This window comes from Euwallacea fornicatus, chromosome 27 (assembly GCF_040115645.1).
Source record: "Euwallacea fornicatus isolate EFF26 chromosome 27, ASM4011564v1, whole genome shotgun sequence".
Taxonomy (NCBI): Eukaryota; Metazoa; Arthropoda; class Insecta; order Coleoptera; family Curculionidae; genus Euwallacea; species Euwallacea fornicatus.
The window spans coordinates 2,252,480-2,265,117 of NC_089567.1; the positions used below are offsets into that span (position 1 = coordinate 2,252,480).

General features: G+C 32.6%; 2 protein-coding genes across 16 annotated transcripts in view; one reads left to right on the top strand and one right to left on the bottom strand.

Moving 5' to 3' along the window:
• The first annotated feature begins 330 nt into the window (after nt 1-330).
• Nucleotides 331-3,773, top strand: LOC136347264 (deoxynucleotidyltransferase terminal-interacting protein 2). Of its 2 annotated transcripts, none has more exons than XM_066297115.1 (5): nt 331-564; nt 625-796; nt 1,444-1,688; nt 2,961-3,125; nt 3,492-3,773. In XM_066297115.1, the coding sequence occupies exons 2-5, from the start codon at nt 694-696 to the stop codon at nt 3,699-3,701; spliced, it is 723 nt and encodes a 240-aa protein (XP_066153212.1). In that variant the 5' UTR covers nt 331-564; nt 625-693; the 3' UTR covers nt 3,702-3,773. The 2 variants fall into 2 exon arrangements, with proteins under 2 accessions (XP_066153212.1, XP_066153210.1); XM_066297113.1 differs by having other exon boundaries at nt 337-564; nt 647-796.
• Nucleotides 3,774-4,498: 725 nt separating this feature from the next.
• The window catches only part of rg (rugose), a 677,097-nt gene continuing 668,957 nt past the window's right edge, over nt 4,499-12,638 (bottom strand). For all 14 annotated transcript variants that reach the window (XM_066297050.1, XM_066297056.1, XM_066297048.1 and 11 more), the window contains 2 exons: nt 12,474-12,625; nt 4,499-9,881 (listed from right to left, as the gene is read on the bottom strand). In XM_066297050.1, coding sequence (XP_066153147.1) covers nt 9,791-9,881; nt 12,474-12,625 — 243 coding nt within the window. In that variant the 3' untranslated portion in view covers nt 4,499-9,790. The remainder of the gene's footprint in view (nt 9,882-12,473; nt 12,626-12,638) is intronic.

Sequence of the window (12,638 nt, forward strand, 5' to 3'; positions counted from 1 at the left end):
GTATTTCAGAAAAAAATTAATTTTCATTATCACATGTCAAATCACATGACAGGCTCATTCAGTGGATCAGAACCCTACTGTATTGCATTTGGCAATTCGGCACAATGCATAGTCGGGCTCGGTCATTGGGCTACTCGTCAGGAAAGTACTAACTCCATCAAAACGCGCTACCTACTCCGACCTACGTTGCCAATAGTTTCACAAGTCATGTTGTGTCACATGTAAGACTGGTACACAAAATGTAGGTGCTCTACCTTCGACGAATGTATGAAGATTTGGCAATGATGCATGCGTTGATGCTTGATTTGCCAAAAATGGCGGACAAAACTAATTTATAATGCTACCAATCACCCCTTTCTGTTAGGCCGTCGTTAACGTCACTATTATAACCTAACTTAATAAAGATCCTAACCTAAAATTAAATCTGAACAGCTCGTTTCAATCCCAATTGAAACGGCTGTTTCTGCATATAATTTTCTCCTTTATGATCTCGCATTTTCGATATTCTGGTGCTGAGTTGGAGTTTACGTTGTTTATAAAGACGGCCTGGAGCAGATATTCGAGGTATCGTAATACAGATCCTAGAGAAAATAAATTGCAACTGAACTGTGCTTTGTTGATTAGTTTTTGCTCAATCGTCTTTTAGATCAAGACATCAAAGTGAATTTACTTTCCATCTTGGGCGCCCCCAAAATGTTTTTTCTTGATACTTCTGGGACACATGAGGAGTCAAATGACACAAATCTGGCAAAATGTTCAAATATATCGGCCAAGCTTGCACAAACAGGATCTTGTAGTAAGCACTCAAATTTACTTATATTGTACTTATGTTTAACTGTTAACTTCAGTGGTGTGGTTCCCAAATTGCGACAATAATAAAGCTCTTTGAGAGAAACCATTTGTAAAATGTAAATGTGAAATGTCTTAATTGTTATTATCCCTCAAGCTACATCTAACACCAAATTTCCTAGAAAAATAATTAACTAATTTAAAAAAAATTCAAGTTTCAAAAAACCTTCATATTTGCATTTACTCTGATGTCATGTCTATCACCTCTTTTGGAACTACCATCTCTCCTGGTGGAAAATATTTCACATTTCACAAATCTTCTGGGAATATTTTCTGGCTTTTTATGCTGTGCTGAGAGAAAACAAATCATATAGAAAAGTTTTCCCATTGATTACAATATATCTACTATTTTTCAAATTCTTATAATAGATATCAAAAAATAAAATTTTTCCACAAACTTGACTTACAAAAGTGTGTCATAACTTTAGCTTCGCTCTAAAGGTTCCATTTCAAAGTTAGGAGAGAGTTCAGAAGACTCCCAGAGTTTCATCCAAAATCAACAGGACAAAAACATGCCCCTATCAGTTGGTCCATTTGTCCTGTAGGGGCATAGCTATGCCAATAATATACCTCCCTATTTAATTTTTTTTCTAGCTATTCAACAACAAAAATTTAATTTCTGGAGTGATCTTATTAAAAGTGAAGAATTCAATTTCACACCTAAACAACAGAAACCTGAAAACAGCATTGCTGTTCATAAAAATATTAGGCAGAACCATGAATTACAAGCTCAAGTCAAAAATGCACTGCAGAAGGCTATAGTTACACCAGATTTTGAGCAGTTAAAGATTGTGCCACAATATGAGGTTTCAAAAAAGAAACTTCAACAAGAAAGAAAGGTGAGTATTTACTAAATATTTTTTATATACAAAGTGTTGCATTGAGAATACAACCATAGGAACACTCATAAATTTCGATACTATGTATGTATATATTATCTTCTGTATTCATTTAAGGACAAAACTGTATTAGACTTTTTTCAAGGTTCATTTATGAGGGACTTCCATATAAAATATCAAAAACATTCTTTGTACCATTTACGAGATATTTTGACAAAAGCTTTTCTAAAGCCTACAAACTTATAATGCTGTCCTGATATGTTCCTTTATTAACCTTCATTAAATTACCAATTTCAGTCATCTCATTATCTACTGTGACATTATGTAAATGAAGTTTGTGAAAACGGTTTTATCTTTATTAAATTTTTTTGAAAAATGTCCCACATAGTAAGATAGAAAATAAACATGATTAAATGGTACCACATTGGAACCAGTTTGGATTATAAGAACATTTTCTAATTTAGAAATAAAATAAGGAATGTTTATTTATTGTTTACTAATGTTATTAAATAACACATTATTTTGTTGCTTTTCACTTAATTGAGCAAGTTTCCAGATTTTATTAAAAAAAATTCAAAATATGTTGCAAATGGTGCATACATTTTTACCTTTAAATGAAAAAGGAAAGTAATATTAGACGATATTGAAATTTACATGGGTTTTTTTATTTGATCTGACGATGTAACGCCATGTATAGTAAACTGCTAGTGATTTAAGTTTTTCAAAAACTTTTTCAGTGAGTGAGAAGAAAGTATTCTGAAAATAAGTTTCAACTTCTACCATATAAACACAATTATGTAAAGGGACAGTTTAGTGGTATGTTAAAGATTATCTTCATCTTCAACATATCGAAAGTGATTGTATCATTTACATCAATTTCACTACAATGTTTTGACTTGCGCTTAGATTTGTGATATAAAGACTCAAAGATGTGACATACAAGAAATTTCTTCTTGCATGTCTCATCTTTGTGAATAAGTAATTTCTAGTGTTAACTGTTAAGTGCATGTAAAAAGATTTGTTACACAGTTTAAATACGTTTTAATTGTGATTTAACAAAAAGAGCCCGTTTTGAAGGAGGGTGCACCTTTGACAAATGTAACAGAACAGGAACCATTACACGACAGGACAGAAGAAAATGAATGTAATTGTAAAGTATTTTAAAAATTATTTTTTTTGAAAACCAGATCTTCTATCTCTTGTATTAACATAATGAAAAACATGACATATAACGGTCTTGCTCCACATAGTAATTATGGCTATTTTTTACAGAAAGAAAGAGATAAGACTAAGGGCAAGAGCTGGTATGGATTACCTGCAACTGAAATGACTGATGAGCTGAAACAAGACCTGGAGGTTCTTCAAATGAGATCAGTTTTAGATCCTAAACGGTTCTATAAGAAAAACGATCTGAAAGTTTTACCAAAATATTTCCAGGTATTTACAATAATTGCTTTTTCCCTAAATATATATTCCATAATCTAGTAAAACAGCAATGTATCGAAAACATTTCGTGGTTTTGTAGTAAAATGTCGGAAAAGAGTATTTCAACTCGTGGTGAATTGTTTTAGAATATTTTCCATTCAGAAAATTATCTACCCGAAGAAGTATAACTAGTTGGATAATTTCATTATTTATATTACCCTGTAATATCGATTATTTCGTTACTATCAAGGATTTTATGCTCTATCTACAACGAATGGTTTTCGAGATTGCAAGTGCGATCAGTGTTCAGCGATTGGCATTCAAGTTTCTAGTTGTAAAGATACACATTTTAAGGAGAATTTGTGAAATAATTTCTAGGTTGGTAAAGTGCTGGATGCTCCACTGGACTTTTACAATAACCGACTGACCAAGAAGGAACGCAAACGTACTTTGGTCGACGAACTTCTGTCCGATGCTGAGTTTCAAAAATATAATAAAAGGAAATTTAAGGAAATTGAAGAAGAGAAACAGAAGACACATTTTAAAAGTTGGAAAAAGGCAAAAAATCTTAAAAAGAAGAAAAAATAATGTTTTATTTAATAAGTGAGATTGTTCGCGATTTTGTTAACTTAGTAATAAAAGTTTATAAACTCAGAGAAATTTACTCAGGTTTATTCATTCCCGGTTTGGTCTGTTGAGAATAAAAAATAGTCTGGCTTTCCCAACCTCATATTACCTGAATTATCCTTTGTTACGGCTTCGACCTTACTGGTCTACTAGGCTTGGAGATTTTGTGTAGATGTATTGATTGATATCCATAGATTTAAAAAAAAGAATAGATCGCTTCATATTTTTGTATGAACTCTAATTTTGCATATTTCCGTTACAGAGCTAATAATTTGAGTGACAACAATCAACGTTTCCAAGCGTAAGTTTTAGAATATTCAAATGTTATGATCGGCGTTATACTTTGCTCTGCCCGGATTAGGTACGTACATTTATCGTTATGTTAATGGTAAGCGCAAAGTTGGTTTTACGTTTGTATAATCACGTAACTTTGAACTGCTATGGATATGTAGGTGACCTCGCTTTAAGTCTAATATCGATTAAAAAGAAGTCTTGTATTGTTAGATATCTCGAAATATTTATACAAAGCGTCTCGAAAAAGGTCAATTTGTTATCCATAGATTGTTTGAGCATTAAGGCATTTAAAAGTAGCAAATTGTACTACTATTTCTCAAAGCTTAAAAATATAGAGTATTCAATTTATATTTTTCCTTCACTTGTGTTCAAATCGCCCTTTATAATTATTGATATTAATTAGTTGCTCTATTGTACTGTAACACGGTTAATGCCGTGATCTAATTTATATTAAAACAACCAAATAGGAACAAAACACATTTATTGATATTGTGTATACAAACCATGAACATAATGTTATTGCTAACATCAAACATACAGTAATCTTACAATTAAGTACATTTTGAATTGTAGGTAAAAAATACCGTCTAGTTGCACTGTGCGGTTAATTTACAATTCCTACGGGAGCAATATTTTGCCTCGAATGTGACACTGATTAGGAAACTATTTACAAGTGTCACAAACCAGACTAACAGCTCTAACCCAGGAGGTTTTCAATTAACTTGTCCAGTGCAGGAGGCATAAAGTCAAACGCTTTAAGACATATCCCATTGCTTATAAGCCTATATCCTATATCGTCCCACAAAAAGGAGATACGACGTTTCTTATCTTATTTACACGTTTATAAGTTTGATTTCTTTGGACAGATTGCAGTATATAATACAAATGCTGGAGGGAATGTTTATGAGCACCGTATATACACGCCTGCACGACATAAACAACTCAAACAGACGTTTGTTTTGTTTCCACAAAACTTTTACGAACAGATTTATAATTAAATGATTTTTAACGTTCGAAATTCATTAATGAAGAGAAAGGTATATTTTGGCGTCAAAGGGAGTGAATAAAATTAAAGTACATCACCTGGAACTGGATTGAAACAAGCGAGTCATAGCTGGGAAAACCAGTGATCGCTACTTTATATCGAGTCGTAGATAGTAACCCCTTTCTTATACGGATTTATGTTCAGATTTGATAGTTAAATGCGTTTTCTACCGAGTTAGGAAATCATAGAGTATTGCATAAGGAGACGTAGGGCAGGTACTATTATATTTACAAATTTTTAAAGCAACTTACAGAGTTAAAAATTTTGGTTGAGCTTAAATTCTTTTGAACTTCACGTACTCTTAGCTCTCTGTACAAGTTGCTTACTTAACATTTGGTTCGTATTCGTTTAAGTTAGTTCAGGCTAATAGAAGTAAGATAAGAAATTAAAGGAGCATTTTGCTTTAAGCTGATGAGAGAATTAGTCCTTGGGGTGGAGGTACTTACTCAGTCGCCGCGTTTTCTCGATTACTTGTAAAAAAATTACAGTCGTGATCCTATCATAACTAGACCTACACTCAGTGTTAATAATTAAAATTTAAGGTTACTTAAAACTTAGAAATTTTCTTTCATCGCTGAAAAGATCATGAAAAGAAAGTTCGAGAGTTTGGTATATACGGGAGTTTAATTATATTGAAGAATGTTTTTATTTCGAATCGGATTTAAGTAATGTTATATTTTAGAATCCGGTGGGCAGTTCCAATCCCTGGATACATCGGATGTTCGAGAATCGTTTTTGGAACCATTAAGTCGTTCCCATCGTCTTTACTTATATATATAAGCTAAGTTGAAGTCACTCAACTATGACCATTGAATGAATATAAAATAATTTCTTTGAACAAAATGCATATACCGTGGTATTTACATAGAGTTGAAGCGCAAATAACTTTTTGTATTCTACACGATATTTACTAAGAAATTTTAAGACATGAAAGGTGATATATTTTCAAAAAACTTCGAATAAAAGTGACATTTCTAATCCATCAAAGCGTTTAGATGGTGCAAAACCCATTGCTTTGATACACATACGTTTGTATTTGAAATATATAAAGACGTAGGTATCTCCAACAGCAGTACCTCAAATTCATTCATTTGGATGGAAAACTCTTATCCCCTGTATATTATCATTACTTATTATTAATAATTTAAAATTTGAAAATTACCTACTTAAAACCCAATCCCCTACATTTGATTGAACGAAATTATTGACAAATTTCTATATTTCGGTTAATAAAAAGTCATTGTTCTTGTTCGTTAACGTTGAACAAAACATACTTTTCCTGAAAAATCCGATTCAGTGATTATTGACTTTTTATTAAACCAAATATCGAAAACTATCAAACAGCATTGTTAATATTCATGTGTATAAGTATTTTTAAATTAATTTAAATTCTATTTCTCACCTCTTCCTATCTTTTAATGGTAGGTGGAAAAAACACACAAATATCATCTCTTATTTTGTTAGATTTTCAGGAGGCAAGTTGAAGAATCATATTTTTTAGCCATTTCTTTGTCTTGTGCGACACAAAAACTCAATTTTATCACACATACACAAATGGTTTTAAAAATTATAGAATAATAATTAGTGGTGAGTTGAAACAGTTCAATTTATTTAGTGCTTTAAAGACTTTTTGGATTTAAATAACCTTACCCGAACATTAAGGTGTTAAATTATAAGTTTTCAGCTGAAACAAATTAAAAATAATCAACATTATCACATAATGGTTTAAAATACATTATTCAACAATAATATATAGGTGAATTTTCAAAAATCTTGGAGTGGCATTAAGAAATAAGCTTTTGAGTAAAAAGTATGGATCGTTCGAATATTTAGGCAGTAGGGCTCCTATGCCCATGTGATTCATCCTTAAAAAACCTTTTTATAGAGCGTTGTTAGTATAGGTAATGTTAGAGTCATTAAGAATATCAAATACTTATAAATATATACCAAACCAATTCTGATGAATCATTGAGAACGTGGGTAAAAAAGTAAAAGTAAGGGTTTTGTGGAGGCAACAACTTACTGGCGAACATACGGTGTCCAAAAAAGTGCGCCAAAATTGGATTAACAATTGCTGGCACAGAAGTGCTATAAGCTGAAGCAAAATCTACTCTCGAACGTGCTCGAACTTACAAAAAGACCAACTTTGATTGACTTTTGGTTTGAATAGCTGTAAAAATCCTTAACGACTAAGATTTAAAAATTATTCCTTTATTATTAATAAGTATGTATAGGCTATTCCTTAAATGAGCCTTTCGAATACTAAAAGCAATAATTCCTACATATTTTGTTTTATAATTTTTTATGTGGACATTTTAAAAGGGAAATTGTTTTTTTTTTTACTACGATCACTACAGCAAATGATAATACTAACTAAGCGACCACGGAAACAAAATGCATTAATACTTTATATTCAGCTTGATCGCTCAGCTCGAGCTGAGTTAGGTGAAAAATGGCCTTATAGAAATGTCTGCGTTAAATTAGCACATTAATAAATCATTGCGAAACAACAATAAATAAAGAATGAGCAATATTTCCCCACTCAGTCGAACCATCGATCATTATACAGGTTGTGGCGCTGTCTCAATCGTTTATGGAAATACTCTAATTAGAACAACTGAAAATTTGGCACAATACTGGGTGTCCCAGAAAATATGGATCAAACGAGCATCTCAGGGGAAAGTAGGTCGATTGTACGGGATTTGCGAAAAATCATGTATACGGAATTCACATAAAGTGAGGTGTAAAAGTGTTTACTTTCTAGGGAGCAAAAGTTTTCTATTATTTCCTCAAATGAGAAAGGAAAGTTCTACTTTCTTTAATGGTTGTAAAAAAAACTGATTTAATATAATGAAATGTATCAGGGCATACCAGTTTGGCACAAAAGCAACCAAATAAATCCAATTTTCCAAATAATTATTTATATTCCGACAGCCGCAAAGGATTTGCCGTTTCTGTTTATAAGACACAGGTGATGACAAAACGGCTTTGATTCACATGTTCCAAATCAACTAATTTCAGATCAATAAGGAAAAATCTAAACCTGTTTGAAACTTAAATTGGTCTTGAATTACAAAATTCTACCCACTATTTGCTAGTGTTTATTGGAAATCAGCTCACTACCTTGTATCGATGGAGGAATATGGCTTCAATTCTGCTTTGTTAGTCATGAAGCTGAAGGTAATGTGATCACCGTTAAAACGCTCGAAACCTCTAAACTGAGTGAACAGCTTGAAGAAAAAAACCGAAATTTGAAAAATGGATAAGAAATTTGTAGAGGTGAATGAACAACAAACAGTTTTGGTGTTTTTTTACCGTAGCCACGTAGCTACGCATTGAAAGAACCAATGCCAAATGCCTGGGTGAATGTGAAGTTCGTAGAACTAAAGTTTTACAAAAAAACATCGAAAACTGCCAAGAAGTACAAGTGCGATTAGGAAATACTGTGTGGCTGATAGAATTCTGCAAACCACGTTTTAATGTATCTTTACGCGTCCCTACACTTTATCCGTCTTTTTCGGACAGCAATATGCTATTTTTGATCAATATTAATTTATTCATCTGGGGCCACATTTACCTTAATCCACTCGTAACTAGTGCCAAATCTTTAGTTTTTTCTGGTTACAGTTTTTCCATAATCGACATACTAGTTACATAATACGAGTTTTACGGTATAAGTGCAGTCATCCAAATATTTGTTAATACTACTGTTATTTTTTAGCTGTTCGAAAAACTTATATAAATATTTAATACTGCACCAAATAGTTGGATGACCCTGTGCGATATGCCTGATAAGCGTGGTCATAGCATATTATGTAGGACGGTATTTCGTGTTGTAAGCATCATTCGTGAAACCGTTCTGTTCATTTTGACTGTGCTCCTTACGATACTTCCTAAATAATATACTGTTATAAGAGCAATTAAAGCAATTTTAAGTAGTAATAACTCAAAATACGAAAATTACCTAAAATATATTCTAACGACGCTCAAAATAAGTATTAAAGGCAACAATTCTCTATGGAATAAAACTAACAAGACATTGCACAAAAAAAAAATTAAGGAAAAGCATCTGGCCGCATATCGGAAACTTTGGTAGTTGGTACTTAAATGTCGTGCTAAACTGCATGGGAAGTAACTTGCAGTCAAGGTTAACCATCAGTTCAAGTGCTTCATGGCGGACGTCGTTCAAATAGATATTATTACTTCAACTATTGGTTAAACTTTAATTTCATTTTAAAAAACATCTGCGAGAGTTACTTGTTAACTGACAGTCGTCTTTCCCTATCTACATGAATTAAATCGGATATGAGAAATTTAATTAAGATAAGAAGTAGCGATTTACACATATCATATATGTTGTTATATTGGTTTTTAAGTCAGGATTGGAATAAAAATCCGGTTGAATCGAATCTAAATAAACTTTAATCAATTACGGCCCATTTAGTTCATACATTAATTGTCCACAACCTTAACAACAAATCGTTTTGGAGATGCGGTCAGCAGCCTTTCTTAGTTATTCATATGGTACAACTACCATGTATTAGCCTAATTTATCCCGCGAATTCTTAACAATTCCGCGAAACGGTAGGTAACAAAAAATATGGAATGTTAACAAGCGATAACCTGGATGTCATCAATAGTCAATCAATAAAAATATTTGATTCATCTTTACGAAAAATCTCCTCTTGTAACCATTACTAGTGCGTTTCCATCAATATCTTTGCTGGAACTCGTGATGCCACCTGTTGAAGTCGATATGGAATACCACAATCGACCCAAGCGCTAGTCCGGCCAACAGGAATCTAAGAAAAAAAATGCAAAAATTTCAGTATACAAGGTGTCCCAGTGGCAATCTCGCTCCACAGATATCGTCGTTATCGAAAAAGAAGAATCGATTACATCGAAAGAGTTTTGAAGAATTATATTGAACATTGTGTTTGGAGTAATTTCGGAAATAAATTAAAATTGGTTAAATTTTGTTTTGATGATAGTGAGATTGTTGGAAAAGAGATATCAAAAAACTGAAATCGTTTTATCATAGCATTTTATTTTGTACAATATACCATTTAAATGATTTTCCATCTGTTCAGATTTCCGCTCGTTCTCTTATCCTCACGTTCGTTATTTTACATACGAACCTGACTCTTCTATTCACATTATCATAAAATTATCATCGCATCATATATAGCTTCAAGGGGCCGTTTATTCGAAAATCACTAAATTCCGAGATGAACTTAATATGACAAACATTTGTCAAGTATTACGGCTGTATCTAAAAGTTGCCCTTGATCCTGTCCATCAAAATTCTTATGATGTTACTGATTTCGAGTAAAACTGCCAACGCTTCGACAACAAAAATACGTTGAGTTGTTTTTCCTGTTCATATTCCTTAATAAATTTTTTTTTTAACTTCTACCATTCGAAGTTTCTGAAAAGATCTCGCTTAGGTCGTTTAGGACCGTTACGGAAGGTAATGGATCATTTAACGCATCAGATCACGTATCTTGTTTCTAATATCGGTTTTAAGGACTTTAAAGTGTATTCCAAGCAAAAGTGTCCACCCTTACTATCTTTTCGGTTGTTTGTTAAAGAAAATATCGCTAAAATGCACCAACTTTAATAGGGAGGGGGACGTATTTTGTGAACAAGTTGCTTTCGGAATGTCATTACTCTACCTCTAGAAATCACCCCCTTAAAATTTTTGAATTGGATTTTCCAATTCAAAAATGGGATATGTTATACCTCGTTTGAAAGGTAATTTTATTCTCTACATGGTGTAGCTTTTTTAATTTTTCTGCGTCGGTTTTGTAAAAATTAAACAAATTAAAAAAAAATTAAATTAATTAAAATAATTTAAAAAAATTTATTTAATTTTTACAAACATTTTTACTCATATTTCATTAATTTTGGGTAAGAAATGTTGAAAATGACCTCCACTGACAACCATCCACACGTATAGCCAAATCCCAAAAATATCGTCGCATATTGCCTAACATTTCTGGTGTTATTTACCTGCGCTCTTTGACGATTCAGACACGTAATTTCTTGAGAGCATGAGATTGTGGATCACAGATTTTAGTCTTCAAATGTCTTCATAAAAAAATAATTCGAGGGACTAAAGTGAAGAGGTCTCGTGGGCCACTCCTTTAAAGCTCTTTTGTCAATGCACCTTCCAGGGAATTTTTCAACTAGGAATTATCGGATAGCGATAGTGTAGTGTGGAGGTGCTCCATTCTGTTGAACGACTAATTCTTGTTCCAGGTTCCAGGAATGATCCAACAATGTGATCACCCAAAATGTTTGTTCAAATGTTCAATTTTTGAAGTTGTTGAGTACGGTTCTCTCGGAACAAAAGAAAATTGATATCACCCTAGTAACGACAGTTATGTTTCTTAACTCAAATGGAACGAATATTCATCAGAAAATATTGCATTATATTATAGAACAAATGTCTGTTTGAATGTAACATGATACTAAAGAATTCACAGAATTCTAATGGGCGGTTGAAATTATCCTCATTTTATTCCTGTACTAGTTTTATATCATAAGGATGGAATTGTACTTTGTCAAAATTCTGTGAACAGTATTTTTTGAAACACCAGGTCCCTTAACAATCTATCATACATATGTTCTGTGGGCTATTTGAACATGTCCGAGAATCGCAATTTGCATTCGCCACCTTTCATTGAGCGGTCAACTTCGTGTTTTTTGAATTTGGATGAAATCAGGCGCATAGAAATTCATTAGCAACTTAGATACATATGAGTGGCATACCATTTTGTCCAGAAGGTTTTAAATTGAAAACACCAGCTGTCGGTCATGTAAAATTATTGTTTTCCTAATATAGACTCAAAATTTTAATTTTCTTTTGTAACGTATAAACCATTTAAATCAAACTGAAAATTGAATAAATTGCAAAGTAGTGATGTGTTACTACGAAGTACTAAAACCACTAAGTGTCGATGAAAATATTAATAAATTGGTCCTCCAAAAAATGCGGGTTTATTAATTTTAAACGGAATGTTAGAAATATCATTGTTAATGATAGATTTGAGTCTAACTGTACATTTTCAGTATTTATTACATAGTATCCTCACAGTTAAAATCACAAATTTTTTGATTTTGTTTAATTTCTACATAATCGACGTGCAAAAATAAAAAATTAAAACTCGATCACGTAGACAATAAAATTATCTTTTAAACGAGGCATAACAACCCCTTTAGGAAGATGAAAATTTTAAATGAATAGTTTTCAGGGCATTTCGAAAACAACTTTTTCACCAAAAGCCATCCTCTTCTCTATCAAAGAGTGTTTCAGTGATTTTTCCCTTAACAACCAAGCCTGTATAGGCTGATTGTCCTAATCTACGAGTACTAAATAACTAAAAACGTACTTTTGATCATGTGACAACGCCAGTGACCTAATGCTACTATCACAAGCTGGGAATGCGTAGAGCAACGCCAAGTTGAAGGTTCGCCAAACTTCAACGATTCCTTTGTCGCCTCCCGTCATCAAGTATTCTCCATCGCGGCTTAAAAGCAGGCACTAGAATACAAAT